General features: G+C 42.5%; 1 protein-coding gene across 1 annotated transcript in view; it reads left to right on the forward strand.

The window, feature by feature from the left end:
* The first annotated feature begins 6962 nt into the window (after positions 1-6962).
* Positions 6963-17375, forward strand: part of LOC124801919 (scaffold protein salvador) — a 56803-nt gene continuing 46390 nt past the window's right edge. Inside the window, exons 1-3 of the mRNA XM_047263108.1 lie at positions 6963-7064; positions 8252-8438; positions 8518-8591. Of these exons, the coding sequence (XP_047119064.1) occupies positions 8348-8438; positions 8518-8591 (165 nt within the window). The 5' untranslated portion in view covers positions 6963-7064; positions 8252-8347. The remainder of the gene's footprint in view (positions 7065-8251; positions 8439-8517; positions 8592-17375) is intronic.

Below are 17375 nucleotides of genomic sequence, written 5' to 3' on the forward strand. Positions count from 1 at the left end.
CTGAGACAAGCAGCAATAAAATTCATATTATTCCTTCCTACAAACATTTTGCTCGTTATTTACGAATATCAGCCACTTTTCGAGTGTGGGGTTAGAGAGGAACATAAGGAGACAGCTCAAATTGATGTGAGCAAAATGAGGAGCATTAACATCTGTATTCTTCCTTGACACAAATATTTGGCTTTTTATTTACGAACGTGTGGTGACTTCAGAGCCGCAGATTTAGAAAAGTGTAGGATGAGAAGCTGGCTGCAACCAAATAGGAACGTTGATTCATACATGCTGTGAACCAGTACAGCACCAATGTGACCCTGCACCTATGGACAAATAGCCAAAGTTACAACTACCCTACTTCATAACTAAGATTTTTCATCCCTCTGTGATTTTTTCTCTACAAAAGTAACTTCTTGCCACATTTTTTTTATACACAAATATAACAGATTTTATAATCTTGTAACTAAATAGAATAAAAACGGTGTATTCTTGAAAAAAAATACTTTCTTGAACTATATTGATGAAAAGTGCACAGAGCACGTTAATTGTATCACTGCAAAAGTAAATTACAAAATGAACATATTTCCAGTAAAACTGTAATTCAAGCAAAATTTAAGTCTATTGTTTATTGGTTTTTGTGTGAAGTACAGAATAGGTTTCATCAGCGGCACACTACATGTCATATATTTATTATTAATTTTGAAAAAAAAAATGAAAATGCAACTATAATTAATAATATAATCTGAATTCAAATTACAGTATTGTTAAATGATGTAGTCCTTTAACAATTAAAATGTAATAATGTTGAATTTGATACATTTGCCTGAAAAGTACATGTAATTTATCACAGTTTTAAGAGAAGAGTATTCTATTCTAGTAACTGTGTTTAAATTATCATTTTACTGCCCCTGTCCTTGTCTGAGCGAAGATCATAATTTTGTTACTAAACTCATTGTTTGTTGTTCTGAGATGCTCTATTTATGACAGCATACTTTCATCAATAATCAAGTCTAATTAGTTTTCTATCATTTTTAATTTAATGAAATTGTATTTGCAGCTGTTACACTCACTGCTATGGTCATAAATGTTGGTAAGACCATTATGACGTTTGCATAAGGAATACTCATACTCTGAATAAAGCTTCAACATATCCTATTAGGAAGCTATGTCAAACTTTTTCATCAGATATTTCTCCTGGGACTTGAAAATAGCTACTTTGTTAACTAGGACTATTGTATTAACCTCTCTGTTACATTTGGCACCAAAATCAGTTGGACACTTTTCAAAAGGAGATACAGAGCTTTTGTTTAAGCCTTTTCATAAAAGGAACTGAAGTTATATGAAATGATGTGCAGTTAAAGGCTATTTTTTCGTTTCCTATAATATCCTATCAAATGCTTTGAAAAACTGTAGCTTGAACGATTTCTCAACACAGAATATGATGATTATACATGATGAAGATTTAATATTCTGTGTATGTATAAGTTATTTGTCTGATGTCACAAGTTTTAGTTGTGAAACAAGATGATAATAAAACATTCATATGCAAAATGAATATTTTCTTGAGTACCAATCACAGGAAGTCAGTTAAAATTTGAAAATGTACAGAATATTAAAAAAGTAACAAACTGTATATAAATCCACAAAATAGTTATTGTATTGTTTTGTTTTCTGGAAGACAATTTTTGTCCACCTCAGACCCCAATTACAGCAAGTCACTTAAAATCGAAAAAGATGCAGAATATTAAAAATATACTAAACTGCTTGTAAAACGACAAAATAGACTTTGTTTCATTTTACAGAAAATAATCAATGTATTGTTTTCTATTTGAATGATACTTACAGAATGGAATTACTGTGTGGGTTAACTCCAGCAGCACGCATGCAAAAAGAATTTTTGTATTTAATAAAGGCCATTAGGACTATTCTGAATGAAAAAAACAAAGTGATCCATACAAAACTACCTCCCAAATTCTAAAAGTATTATCTTTTTCATCTCTGTACACATGCAGAACAATATGTTCACTAATGAAACACAATACATAAAAATTCAAAGACCATTCTTATGACACAAGAAATAAAGACCAGCTGAGAAATAGGCCTATACCACACAGACTGAGAGTTGTTGAAAGAGGTCCTTGACATTCAAGTTGACTGGTTATGTGTCTATCTAAGAATCTGCATATTAGAGATGATATTCTTACTTTTTTGTATTGTAGTTATCTGTGTATGACAATAATATTTAAAACTGATTATAAAACTACATCTAAATGTGAGTTATCATATATATGAAGTCTTCACGGGTTGTCAGCCGACTAGCGTCGTCGTCTCGTAGCAATGTTTCAATGGAATGCGTCTCCATTATCTTTAGGCGAAGTGTCGGGATATTGTCGGTCGCAGGCTGACATCTCTGCTGGCCTGCTCTCCGCTTCCCGCCGCCGGCCAATCACGCGCCCGTGGAATCGCCCGATGCACCTGGAGCGGCTGGTGGTGGGGAAGGACGCATGTGCGGGGTTCGTGTTCTGGCATCCATCTCTGTCTGCTGTGTCTGTGGCCCCCCATTATGGGTTTGCCTTCAGTTTGCTCCCAGGCTGTGCTGAGATGGTAGCCACTGTCACAGTTGATTAGGTTGTCATGTAACTGTGTTTCTATGGACTCTTTGATTACTGAGTCCCAAAATCGGTTTGTACTGCATATTTTCTTTGTGTCCTCGAAATCGAAAGTGTGCTACTCGTCAATACTATGTTCCGCCACAGCAGATTTGTTGGTCTGACCCATTGTGGCGCAGTAAGATGCAACGCTGTGTCTGTCCTATATAGTTCATCCCACATTTGCATCCGATCTTGTACACACCAGATGCCATCAGGTCTAGTGGATCCTTGGTTGAACCGAGAAGGTCTTTGATTTTTCCCACTGCACAGAAAGTGGTCTTCACTTTATGTTTCTTGAGAATTCTAGCGATCTTGGCTGTTGGAGGACCCGCATATGGCAAGAACGCACAGTCCATTGCTTCAACTTCATCCAGTCTCTCTTCTCTCTTCTTGTGGTCGGTCTTCAGAGCTCTCCTTATTTGTGTCTCACTGTATCCATTTTTATTGAAGGTGTCCTTGAGGTGTTGCAATTCTCCTGGCAAACTTGCCTTATCACAGATGGACCTGGCCCAGTGCACTATGGTGTTGAGTACAGAATTGTGTTGTGCAGGATGGTGGCAGCTGTTGGCAATAAGATAGAGGTCTGTGTGTGTTTTCTTTCTGTACACTGTGTGTCACAACGTGCCGTCCATGTTTCTTGTGATCAGGATATCCAGAAAGGGTAAGCTTCTGTTCTCTTCTATCTTCACAGTAAATTTGATATTTCCATGAATATCATTGAGGTATTGATGGAAATCTAGCAGTTTGTCTCTGCCATGTGGTCAAACTACAAAAGTATCGTCAACGTACCTGTAGAAGGCTTTTGTGTTTAGTAGTGTCCAGTGCTAGCTTTTCGAAGTGCTCCATGTATAGGTCGGCTATGCCTGGTGCTAAGAGGGAGCCCATAGCTACACCATCTATCTGTTCGTAGAACTTCCCACCACATTTGAAATAGGTGGTGATTAGCACGTGGTGAAAGAGCTTGATGATATTCTCCTCAAAGTGTTCTTCGAGCAAAGCCAGGGAGTCTTCTATTGGTACTTGTGTGAATAAGGATGTCATATTGAAGCTGACTAATAGGTCTTCATTTTCCAGCTGCATGCCCTGTTGTATCTTCACAAACTCAGTCGAGGTTTTCACATGGTGTAGACCGTAACCCACCAAGGGTTTTAGCATATGTGATAAATGCAGTACAAACGGATTTTGGGACTCAGTAATTAAAGAGTCCATAGAAATACAGTTACACGACAACCTAATCAACCACGACAGTGGCTACCATCTCAGCACAGCCTCAGAGCAAATTGAAGGCAAACTCATAATGGGGGGCGACTTCAATGCCAAACACCCCTATTGGAACTCTAGAGTAACCTCCAGAGCAGGCGCCAAACTGCAACGACTAGCGCGCGACCACCACTTCGAAACATGGGTCTGGTTGAGCCCACACATTTTCCGAAAAACTGAGGTAGGCCCGACTTTTTAGACATAGCCTTCACTAGGAGGATCGCGGGGTTTGTGGCCGCAAAGACAATCAACAGAATGTCCTCTGATCACAACCCAGTGATTCTAGAGGTCGATGTGGGAGGATGGGTAGCACTCCCATGGTACCAGATGTCCTACAAACGTACAGACTGGGAGCGATACCGAGAAACTGTCGCCTCCGATATCGCTCGTGCTCCGCCACCTACTGTCAAAACAGTAGAACAATCGCTACAAGACCTAACAGGAACTTTTGTAGGCAGCGGAAGTTACCACTCCCCCACAAAGGGAAAGCCCGTCCCCGCAAGTACAAGTCCCGGAATATTTACTAGCCCAAAACCGTCACAGGAACAGAGTGGCGAAATAGTGGAAGATCACCAGGAATCATGCTACAAGGAGGCTGCTGAGTCGTCTACAGAGAGAACTGAAGGTAGCGCTCAATGAGCACAGAAACCGACAATGGCAAAATCACCTCTCAGCCCTCAAAGTAGACGATAACACACTATGGAAAGCAACCAAACAATTTACCAAAAGATGTGCTAGGTTGCCGTCGGTGCATGATGAGAGGCAGCCATGCTGAAAAGGCCAACGCCCTCGCCGACACTTTCGAGAAGCAGTTTCAGGCGGCAGAACCCCAGGAGGAAGAACATGAAGAGGTAGTCTGTCGTCAACCGGCTGTCTTCCACAACGCTGAGGAGGACCCAGAAGACGAACCCCCATTTTTCACCCCTGAAGATGTGGCAAAAGTAATTAGGTCCCTCCCTACAAAAAAGGCACTAGAGCATGACAGTGCCACCAACCAGCTAGTTAAAAACCTCCCACCCTTGGTTACCGAACACCCCGTGAATGTCTTCAATGAGATTACTCGTACCCGTGAGTTCCCAGTATAGTGGAAACACGCAGATGTGGTCGCGATACGCAAACCAAGGAAAGTCCCTTCATTCCCACAGCATTACAGGCCAATTAGCCTCTTGCCAACTCTCAGAGAGATCTCGACAGCAGCACTCCTCCCCACAACAGACCATGAGACTAGTGGAAGCAGCCACAGAGGGCTTCAATCACAGAGACTACTGTGGGATAGTGCTACTTGATGTAGCCAAAGCCTTCAACTCAGTATGGCACAAAGGGCTACTATACAAGTTATACACACAAGGGCTCCCCAGGAGCATAGTCAGGTTAATCCAAAGCTATCTCACGAATAGAGCTTTCTCTGTCAAGGTAGAAACAGCCACCTCCACCAAAAGGCGTATTCGTGCTGGGGTGCCACACGGATCGGTCCTGGGGTCCATTTTGTATAGTCTGCACGCTGCAGGCACTCCCATGGCCCCCGTGGTGCACACCGCACAGTACGCTGACGACACCGCTTTTTACACTCGTGCTGTGAATAAGGACCTGATCATTCGTAGGTTACAAAGGGATTTAGCTAACACAGAAACCTGGGCCCATTGCTGGCGCATCACCATCAATCCTGAAAAGACACAGGCTACGCTGATCACCCGGAGACTCGGGAGACGTGGACCCCCCAACGCCTCCCCCCCCCCCCCCCTTCACCTTCACCTACACCTACATGGATCCTGACTCCCCTGGTGCAGATCTGCCAAGTATCTCGGTGTAACCTGGGACTCGAGACTAACGTAGAAACCCCATATAGACGAGATCCACAGGAAGGTCTGTGGCAGAATGTCCATCCTATACCCAGTCCTCAACACAACCATCTCCCTTCCCTGCTATGTAGGACTAAATTTCTATTAGGCCCTCATATGGTCAGTAATGGAGTATATGTGCCCTGTCAGGGGATACGTGGTGAAGCAGCACCTGGACAAACTCCAGAGGCTGCAGAACCGTGCCCTCAGAAGGGCACTGCCCCTACCCATGGGCTTCCCCATCGATGATATGCACGCCGCTCCCGAAATCCCACTCCACAAAGAAAGATTCCAAGATCTGGCAAGGGCTTTCTGAGACCTCTTCCAGATCTTGAAATAATCTCATCCACTCCTTAGGTTGGTATGACATGTCCCGCGATAAGCACAAACGCCCCATGACGATCTTCGACGACTAAGTCGAAGAGAAAAATTACAAAAATCTTCAAATCCTAATACCAATTCTTAATCCTTAAAATACCCAAATCTTGCCAACCTCAGGCAAGTACTAGACACCACCAGAACACCAACACAACACAACACACAGACAGCCAAAACAGCCAAAGACAATCACACATTCACAACGCACACTGTGGAGTAAAAGCCTACAGGCTATAAACTCCTCCATACACTTCCTCAAGGAGGGTAAAGTAAAGGGTGAGAGAAAGATATCCCGACACTTCGCCTGAAGATGATGGAGACGCATTCAAACGTTGCTACGAGACGACGACGCTACTCAGCTGACTACCCGTGAAGACTTCATATATGATATTCACATGAGTTAGCATATGTTTTTGTGAATGTTTGTTGTAGTCACCTGGTGATAGGAGTACTTAAATAACTCAGGATTCAAATATAAGAAAGTAAATATATGTATAAATTCTACCATATTTGCCAGATTTATATTTTAAACTGTAATATGTATTTTAGATGGTTTAAGGCATTAGATTAAGCTGACTATTCCTATGCTGCAAGTCCACATACTGTACATATTGTAGTCGAATGGGACCAAATATAAATTTATCACTTTATGAGTGCACTAGTTTTATCTCTTTTTCATACATAAGCAGATTTCCATTCTGAAATTTGATAAAGTAGTGGAAAAATTTGACATATGTTATAAACGTTTCTCGATCTAGGAATTCAATAACATATCGTACATGTTTGAAAGTCAGATTTCAGCTTGGCCTTTTATATTGTACCTTTGGTTGCTGAAGTTCACCTTTGATGTAGTTGTATTAATTGACAGATGTTTTATAGGCCATAAAAATTTGAGGTTGGAATTCGTGAGGAGATGAGAGAAGTGTTATTTATTGTCTTAACAGTGAGTTAATTGTTAACAATTGTTGTGTGTACAGTCGTGCATGCCTACCAGAAATTGTCTTTTGGAAAAATCCTCTATTCTTTAGTGCGATGTGTATGTTCCTAATTCGGAAAGGAAAGTGCTGTTGTGTATTCCGTGAATTTTCCAGATGTTTGACAAGTGTCATTAAAGGTGTTGAAACGTCTTACTCACGTATGAGAGTACAGCGAGAGCCGCGCAAAAACGAATTGTCACATGGGTGTCAGTGATGCGTTAACCGAACTGTTAGTGGAATGTTTGTGTGCATATCGTCCATTGGGCCTGTTTAGTTGGTTTAATGCATTGTGTTCTTCGTTTGAAGTAGCGTAACCTGAACGAAATGGTAAGCAGCAGCCCTTTTTATGATTATTATTTATTTTGCGGTATCTTCTACCGTGAGACACATTGGTTCGTGTTGTGATCGAAGGTTGCTATATCGTTAGCTGAGGACACGGAAGCATCACGAGACTAGTGTGGCCTGTACGCCTCCCCGAACTCTAGTTGGTACATGTCAGAGTAATATGAAATTTATCTTGCTGTCAGGCAATTACGAGTATGTAAGTATAGTGTATGCGAAAACTGCAGGGCGTGTCATTGTTCAAATTAACGGCAGATCTATGTAACTGGCAGGGTAACAATGCTTTCATGTCAGAGGAAGATACAGACTTTCTAAGTTCCGTAAGATCGTGCATGGAAGGTACAGTTAAACATGTTTCGTACCAGACGTCGAGGTGTGTTGCTAGCGCTCTCCATGTACTTTCGTAGTGCAGGTTGCGTTACTAAAACGAACGGTGCCAGCTATTTGAGAGTATACGCTGTAACATGACTACAAAGATCTTAACATTGTGGAACATTTCCTCACATACGTCCAAGGGGAAACAGTAGATATATCTGATGCGGTCACTTGAGTGCCACAAGAGGAAGTACTGTAATGTTTGGCGTTTGCTGTAGGTCTTATATGATATGCTCTAAACTTGCATAATGGAATGTTGTGATAATGTGTAGTGAGAGAGCTTTTTGTGTAATATAAACACCAAATTATTCATGTGTGCAGTGTAATCATGATCCTTGTTTTCTCCTACTCTCATCCCCCTTCATCCCCTACACTCCACTATAATTGTTACATAATGTCATTAGCTCTCTATAACATTTTTAACTGTCTGTTGCAGGTATTCAACAATTAAAGGATGGTTAAGTGATAGTAGTGAATGACAGCTTCACACTAAGGTTTTAACAGAAATATTTACAAATAATTAAATGTTAAAATGCTCTCGAGGAAAAACAGAGATTTGAGAACTATCAAGGAAGGTGTAGTTGGAAAATATGTCAAGAAAGAAACACCTCCAGAAATGCCCAGTGAGTAAATACCAATATGCACTTTCTTTGTACATTTGTTTGCTGAGTTATAATTGTGAAATATGTGGTTTGTTTGCAGTAATCAATGTATGGACGACGGAGCCCACCAAGAAGTCACATAGACGGATTAACCAGAGTCCTTCACCAACCACAGTAAGCAGACCCTTTTGTATGAGCAAATTGTTTGCGAGCAATAGAAGCCTAAGTTTGTACTGTATGAGGCTGCTTAAAAAAAGTTTGTTTTTTCAGTACTGCTTGTGGCACTTTTTACATTTCTTCTATTTTATGTGAAACTGTGTTGATTTGCACAGTGCACTTTCAAGATAGTTGTAGATAAAATAAACAATGCTCATAAATGTCTATGAGCGAAGGATAAGGAGAGCGTAGCACACGGATATTCAGAAAAGTAAGTTGGAAATCATAAAGCAGGAACAATAGAATACTTGCTTTTTCAAGACCAATCTGGATATGTGGTGGAGCTGTGATAATCACCAGAAGAGTATTAAAAAAAAAATTGAAATCTGTAACCAATTGTAAATGATAGTCACATGACACATTTAAAGGATTAACTGCTCATTGTTAAGTACTATTTGTATACCTGAAGCTAAGACATTAAACATGTGATATTTCGTATGTTCCTGTTAAGTCATTTGTAACTGGTTACAGATCTATTTTGTAAAACTGATGAAAACATTGTCTTGCCCACAGGTAAAAGAGAGAAGCTTCAGCCTCAGCTTTTACAGTTATAAATTCTATTTTTTCCGTCCTCTTCCAAAATACTAGGGTGGAATGTCTGTGTGGTTACACACGTTTCATCAAGGAAAAAAATTATTGTTGTCTGTGTACTATGGGTATTTCATTTTTCCTTTTTGGAAAAATGATCTCCATTTTGGTGGGTTTTTTCCTGTGAAGAGAAGCTGGAGAGAGTTACTCTTTTGCCCTTTTCTTCTTCTTCTTCTGTACAGCGAGTGATTCACACAGTTTCCTTCTATTTTTATTTTTGGTGTCAGTGCCTTTGTACAGAACAGAGTGTGTGTGTGTGTGTGTGTGTGTGTGTGTGTGTGTGTGTGTGTGTGTGTGTGTAAGATTGTTATAATGCAGAGAGGTATGATCCCATTACTTTCCCTTCCCTTGCTACACCATGGGAAGAGGGACAAGCCAGATTCCTGGGTGTGAAACACTTCCCTCAATACTTGTTTTGTACTTGAGCTGATGGTGATTCTTTCTTTTCCTACAATGAAACCATTATGTTTTGTTGAAAACATTGAAGACAAATTTAGTGAAGTTGAGTCTGAGGAAAAATGCAAAAGATTCATTATTAACTAAAACTTCCTCTGATGCTCAATCTACAGCTCTTCAGGCATGTGATCATCCAGGTGACATACCTGTGACCCTTGGCGCCCCCCCCCCCCCCCCCCAAAAAAAAAACTTTGAACATGGTCCAAGAAATTATCTTCCGCAGGGATCTAATGCTCCAACCAGATGAAGAGCTCTAGACTAATCTGTAGTGGTGAGGTGTACATTTTATCAGACATATACAAAGAGGGCCCTAGGATAATCATATGGATACAGGCACCTCTACCTTAGCCTTTGAAGCGAATGTCCTCCCGGAGACAGTTAACACTATAGTGTACAAATTGACATGAAACTGTTTTTCTTACAGCCTATGAGGTACTTCAGGCTTTAAGACATTGGGCATATGTCATTCTGCTGCACAGCAGACCCTTAATGCTGCAGCCATGAGTGAACACTCCAGAAAGATAGTCCTTGTGAACATCCACTTTTGTGTGTCAGCTGTGTGGGACATCACCCTCGACATTTGCCAGTTTGCCCATTTTTTTTTTTTTTTTTTTTTTTTCCAAGAAAGAACAGAAATTCCAGGAATACAGATCTATTGATCATCTGAGGCATGGAAGAACTATGAATGCCTACACCCTGTGGATATGACGATCAGTTATGCTAACATCATAACATCGCTCCAATCTCAACCATCCCAAGACCACGTCTCCCACCACCCTCCCCTCTCATGGTTCCCACAGTACCTTCTTTGGGAATCGCTTTCCACACCCGGCTGAAGAAGCATCGTCCTTTGGCATCTATTGGTGACAGGGCTCCTTCGTGGGATCCCTGTTCCCAGCAACACCTGGACTGGAGGCCTGACAACAAACAATGGCTGAAGGAGCCATGACCTGTGAGTCCCAGCTCTGTCCACTCTTAACTTGTTGCTCCGTTTAATGCAGATAGTCCCTTGAATGAACCTTACCCTTCAAAGGTCAGGCCATCAAAGTTTACAAAGGAAGAGAATAAGAAATGATACAAAGGTCCTCCAGTGCCCCCAGAGGTTCCACATCCTCCCACATGGTCAGATTCTTAGCCCATGTTTGTGGATGTGTTTTCATCTCCACTGGTGACAGGCAGTGATTCTGCAGCACGATCAGTCCTCCTGGCCCTTTCACACCTAACCTGGCCTCTGGTAACATGAGCATTCAGTGGAATTGTAGTGGGTACTGCTGTCACCTGCTGGGGCTACACTACTTTTATTTCCTCGTCTTCTGCAGCTTGTATTGCTCTCCATGTAACATTCTTCGCTGGTGACCATTCTCCAACACTTCGTGGTTATTGTGCGCACATCGGAACCATGCAGATCCCAAGGTGTTCTGTACTTTGGTTCGTAAAGATGTTGTCAGTGAATGGGTTCTCCTTTGTATCTTGTTGGAGGCAGTAGTAGTGGGGGTGCAAACCGCCTCAGCGATTACCATTCACAGTGTTTACCTATCTCCAGGTAGACCACATACTTGTGTTTTTGAATTGACCACATTAATTCATAATCTTACCCTCCTCCTCCCCAACCCCTGCCCCCACCCCTGTTCTCCTGCTTGGGGACTTTAATGCACACCACTTCCTGTGGTGGAGTACCACTTTGCCTGCTTGGGGCCGTCTAATTGACCAGCTTCTCACAGACCGTTATCTGTGCCTCCTCAGTGGTGGTTTTCCTACCCACTTCAGTGCCGTGCATGACACATTTTCAGCTATCAATCTGATGATCTCTTCCCCTAATCTTGTGGGTTTGCTATATTGGTCACTACACGACAACCTTTGAGACAATGACCACTTTCTGCTGATCCTGTCTATTTCTTGCCATCACAATAAAGACCGACTACCACATTGGGCACGTTACAGAGCCAACTGGCATTTGTATGCTTCTGATGTTAAACTTGCTCTGTCTGTCATATTGCATTGATAAGCTTGTGCAAGGCATCTCACATGTGATTATGGGTGCCACTGGAACTGCTACTCCCTTTTCTACAGGTCCCACACCGTCGGCAAGTGCCGTGCCGAACCAAAGACATTGCAATTGCTATTCAGGATTGCCATCGATCCCTGCAGTGATTCGAACGACATCCTTCACGAACCACCTTCATTACCTTTAAACAACTTTGTGTTAAGATATGCTGTCTAATCAAACACAGTAAAAATGGATGCTGGGAATGCTATGTCTCCTCCCTGGGGACACATGTCTCCTCATCTCAGGTGTGAGCCAAGCTCCATGGTCTAATGGGCTACCAACTACCAACAGCTGTTCCAAATCTCATCCTAAAGTGTGATCTTTGTACCAATTAGTCACAGCTTACAGAACACCTTGTGGCCCACTTTGTGACAGCACTGGCATCCTCCTGATATCCAGCTACCTTTCTACTGGAGAAGCAACAAGTTGAAGACGTCTGCTATGTTTCACTCCCCAGAAACCTGAATCCAATAATAAACCCTTTGCTGACTGAGAATTACTTCAGGCTTTTCCCTTGTCCCATGCCACAGCAGTAGGCCCTGATTCAATTGAGTCAGATGATCCAGTACCTGAATATTACCCAAAGGGTCTTCAGCTGTAGTTGGCTCCAAGATGCCTTCCATTGTAATGTTAAGATAGTGTGGTTGTTACAATCCAGAAGCCAAGCAAGAACCTAATGTCTTTTGACAGTTACAGGCCAGATAGCCTGACCAACATACCCTCTAAGTGCTTTAAAGGATGATTGCCTGCAGATTATTCTGGGTTCTCGGATCTCGGGCTTTCTCTCCCCCTATCAGTGTGGTTTCCAGGAGGGATTTTCAACAACAGACTGCTTTGGTTGAAAGCAGCAATCCAACAGGCATTTTCTAAATTCCTGCCTGTGTAAGACACACACCAAAAAAATTGTGTCAGTTCTTATACCATCGTTTGTTCTGGATTAGAGCCAGCACTTCACTCAGATCTCAATGGGTTAGAGAGAAAAGTGTCCCACAGGGCTCTGTGTGGAGTGTCACTCTCTTGTTCATTGCCATCATTGGGCTAGTGACCTCTGTTGGGTTGCTGATCACTCCTGTGCAGTTGGTGAGTGCTCAACAACAGCTCAAAGGCACCAACCAGTGGCTCTCTGCATGGGTTCTTTCCCATGGTTTACAGTTCTCTCCTACAAAAATGCAGGTCATGCATTTCTCCTGATGTACTGTGGTTCACCTTGACCCAGATCTCTATCTCAGTACCCAGCACCTGGACTTGTGTAGGACAGTATCCTTGCTGAAGCAGGGATAGTCCCTCTTCAGAGTCAATGGTACCAGCTCTTGGGGTCCTGTGCCATCACCATTCGACAATTCTCTGGTTGTCCCATGTATCCCATTCTCTTTGCATTCAAGGGATATTGTTCTCCTGATACCTGCCCTCATGTGGGTTTACCAGTTGGAATGTGCCTTACTTCCCTTTGCCAAGATATCCATCTCCCCTCCCTGGACTGTGCTCATCATGTTTTTTCACGCAGTCCCTCTAGGATGATGTCCAGGCCATGGATTAGGACCAGTCTCTTCCAAGGTCCTAAGGTCTTGGTAGCTGCCTTGGTCTTCTGGCATCTGTAAAGTCCAGTTCTTAAAGAGTCCAGGGGTGCTACTGTCTTTAATACTGACAGCTCAAAAACTTTGGATCAAATGGAATATGCTCTACACCTGTCAGTATGGAGCCATTCGCTGCGAGGAACATACAGCTGACAGCCATTAGCAAAGCCCTTAATTTTATTAAAAGGCCTCCCCTGACCATGTTTTAATACATACTGACCCAATGAGTAGTCTCCAGGCTGTTGATGAATGCTATTCTTGCCCCCCTTTCGTCTCTGCTATTCAAGGCCTTCTTTCTCACTAACCTTTGTTGTGCTGCATGCTCAGCTGTCTTTCTCTGGGTACCAAGTCTTACAGGTGAATGAACTAGCTGACTGTTTGGCTAGAGAGGCAGTTACTTGCTCCCTGTTCACTTTGCCAATCTCAGGTGTGGATTTGCAGGTGCACATGTGATCTCTGCTCACTCTGAATTGGAAAGAAATCTGGTGGGCTGTTGCCCCACCTAATAAACTCAGTACAATGTGGGAGACTGCTGCAGTATGGCGCTCTTTCTTCTGGTTCTCCCAGAAGGAATTGACAGTCCTGTGTTGTCTTCACACCAGTCGCACTAGATTAACCCATAAGTTTTATTTTGTGTAGCTTTACAGACAGTAGATCATGTCTAGGTGGAATGCCCCTTCCTTTTGCTCTCGATGCTAAGTACGGAATTCGGATTCATTGCCTGTAATATTGGCAGACTATTCATAGATAGTTGACCTTGTTTTCAGTTTTCTCCAAGAAAGTGATATTCATTCTCTGTTAGAAGACTTTAATGTACTTGTGGAGCATGGGCAGGGGGGTTGGGGGTTGGGGATTGGGATCTCCAGCTGTATGCTAAGTCTTTGGGTTCTCCAACCCTACCTCCTTGACGAGGGTACTCTTGGGTCCCTCTTCAATTGTTTTTATATTCAGTTTGCCTCCTTTCTGCTACACCCAATTTTCTATTCTGGGTGTCACACTTTGTTGAATAGTGGACGCTCTTGACTGTAATGGATCAAAAATGGGACAGCTGTGGGTGAGACACTTCCTGCAGCGTGGAGAGCCCTGGTGACATCCACATGCTAACTTCCCTATCTCCTCCATCTTACTTTGACTTATTGACAGTACAAACTGTGTCCATTACATTTTTAGCATTCTTGCTTTTACTGTTATAGATATCCCGACTAGATCAGAAAACATTCTTGGTGGACATGTGTACTTCTGGGTGCACCACTCTTGGATTGAGAGACTGATGACCTTCTTGTTTGGTTCCTTATCCTCACTCCACCAACCAGCCAACCAACCATTTGGTTTAATAGTACCTGTTCAAAGAAGCTTGGGGAAACAGTTTGTTACACTCTTGCTTCAAAAGAGAATGTAAGGAAATTGATAGAGGAAAGCTGTCAACTTGTGCAGAAATAATAATGACTGTGTGTGGTATTATATTCGTAGGTAAATTGTAAGGAGTTCTGGTTCTACATAAAGAGAATGGATTGATACAAATTTTCCATCTAGTTTGCCATTAGTCATTGTGATGAATGAAACTGAAGGCAACAGACAGAAACCGGAAGTATTAAATACCAAATTTAAAATGCGTACAGTTCTAAGACTCTTACTGGTAATTCACACATTGCCAAATGAGTGGTTCTGAAGTGTGCACTCCCAGTTTTGAAAAACAGTTGAGATTATTCAGAGAGAGAATGAGTTGTCAATTCCCTGTGGAATCACTATTACATTTTACAGTGAATGTCCCACTGAATTACCCATTTCCTGCTTAAAATTTATTTGGAAACTTGCATAGTGCAATTTTTGGTGATGGTAGAACAGGTGTCGGACAATCCCATCAAATATGAGTGATAAAAATACATCCACAGAATTAGCCAATTTTACCAAATATTCACATTTTGAAGGGCGACCCATCATATTTTAAGCTCGAATATTGATATTTGTAGAAGAAGAAAAGCTTCACTCCATCAGTACTTTTTCACGAAAATACACTCATGCTCATGAATTAAGGATAATGGCAGATTGTGGTGCCACACAACATGGCACTACTGGCGTTAATATCATGGGCACATAGGGAACACGGTATTGGTGATAAGTTGAGAAAACTGTCCCGAGACAGATGTGCTACAAAACGCCACTGTTTCCTGTGCATGTACCCCGACATCAATACGGGATATGATCACCATGCACATGTACACAGGCCGCACAACGGGTTGGCATACTCTGGATCAGGTGGTCGAGCAGCTGCTGGGGTATAGCCTCCCATTCTTGCACCAGTGCCTGTCGGAGCTCCTGAAGTGTCATAGGGGTTTGAAGATGTGCAGCAATATGTCGACCGTGAGCATCCCAGACACGCTCGACTGGGTTTAGGTCTAGAGAACAGGCAGGGCACTCCATTTGCCTGATACATTCTGTTTCAAGGTACTCCTCCATGATGGCAGCTCTGTGGGGCCGTGCATTATCATCCATCAGGAGGAAGGTGGGACCCACTGCACCCCTGAAAAGGCGGACATACTGGTGCAAAATGACGTACCGATACACCTGACCTGTTACATTTCCTCTGTCAAAGACATGTAGGAGTGAACGTGCACCAATCATAATCCCATCCCACACCATCAGACCGTGACCTCCATACAGGTCCCGTTCAAGGACATTAAGGGGTTGGTATCTGGTTCCTGGTTCACGCCAGATGAAAACCCGGCGAGAATCACTGTTCAGACTATACCTGGACTCGTCCGTGAACATTACCTGGGACCACTGTTCCAACGACCATGTACTGTGTTCTTGACACCAGGCTTTAAGGGCTCTCCTGTGACCAGGGGCCGGCAGAATGCACCTTGCAGTTCTCGGGGCCAATAAACCATGTCTGCTCAGTCATCTGTAGACAGTGTGTATGGAGAGAACTGTTCCAGTGGCTGCGGTAAGGTCCTGAGCAAGTCTACCTGCAGTACGACGTGGCCGTCTGCGGGCACTGATGGTGAGATATCGGTCTTCTTGTAATGTTGTACACCGTGGACGTCCCGTACTGTAGCGCCTGTCTGCTGGAATCGTTGCCATAATCTTGAGATTATGTTTTGTGGCACCCGGAGGGCCCGAGCTACGAACTCCTGTGTTTGACTTGGCTCCAGCCGCCCTAGTATTCTCCCTCTCATAACATCATCAATATGTGTTCTTTGAGCCATTTTCAACACACAGCCACCATTAGCATGTCTGAAAACGTCTGCACACTTACTATCTGCACCGAACTCTGACATGCACCAACACACCTCTGCATAAATGGACTGATGATAGTGCCACCGTGAGACGACCGCAGGTCAAATGCACCACATGGTCATACCCCGAGGAGATTTAAACCCGCAAACCACCCACCAGGGCATTGTTTCACCATGTATCAGCATTGTCATTAATTTATGAGTATGAGTGCAGATAGTTTGAAATGCATATGACTTGTCAACAGACGAAATTTTCAAAGTATTTTATGCAAGTGAATGGGGAGTTTGTCACTCTGATCATACCAAGTTTTTGATGAATGTATGAGCGTGCTATAAAACATGATAGATTTTCAGTTGAGACAAATAATATTTACTCCAATGGAAACAGATTGTTCTCAGTATACCTAAATTATTTATCAGATAGGGTCAGCAGCTCTGACAATATGTTCATTTATTATTCTGCTGTCTACAAGACAGTGCTATCAGTGTATGACCGAAAGAGAATGCATGATGACATGGAACATATTTCCACCTTATGTACTGAATGGCAGTCTTTAAACATGGACCAATGACCATGACAGAGAGAATCCATATTATCCAAATAAATAATTAGTTGTTAAATTCTGGAGCTGGTCTTATCATTCAAATACTTTTGGGTAATACAAGGTGTTCTGAAATCTCATGAAACACTTTGGAGATTGTGATGAATCTGTGAAGAAAATCGTAAACGGGATGCTAGAAAGACTTATTCTAGGGTTCCATAGAAAGATTTAGAGCTCTTAGTTAATAGCTATGACAGCTGATTTTGAAAAAATTCAGACATTCTGCTAGGATTGTAATG

Source organism: Schistocerca piceifrons, chromosome 1 (assembly GCF_021461385.2).
Source record: "Schistocerca piceifrons isolate TAMUIC-IGC-003096 chromosome 1, iqSchPice1.1, whole genome shotgun sequence".
NCBI lineage: Eukaryota > Metazoa > Arthropoda > Insecta > Orthoptera > Acrididae > Schistocerca > Schistocerca piceifrons.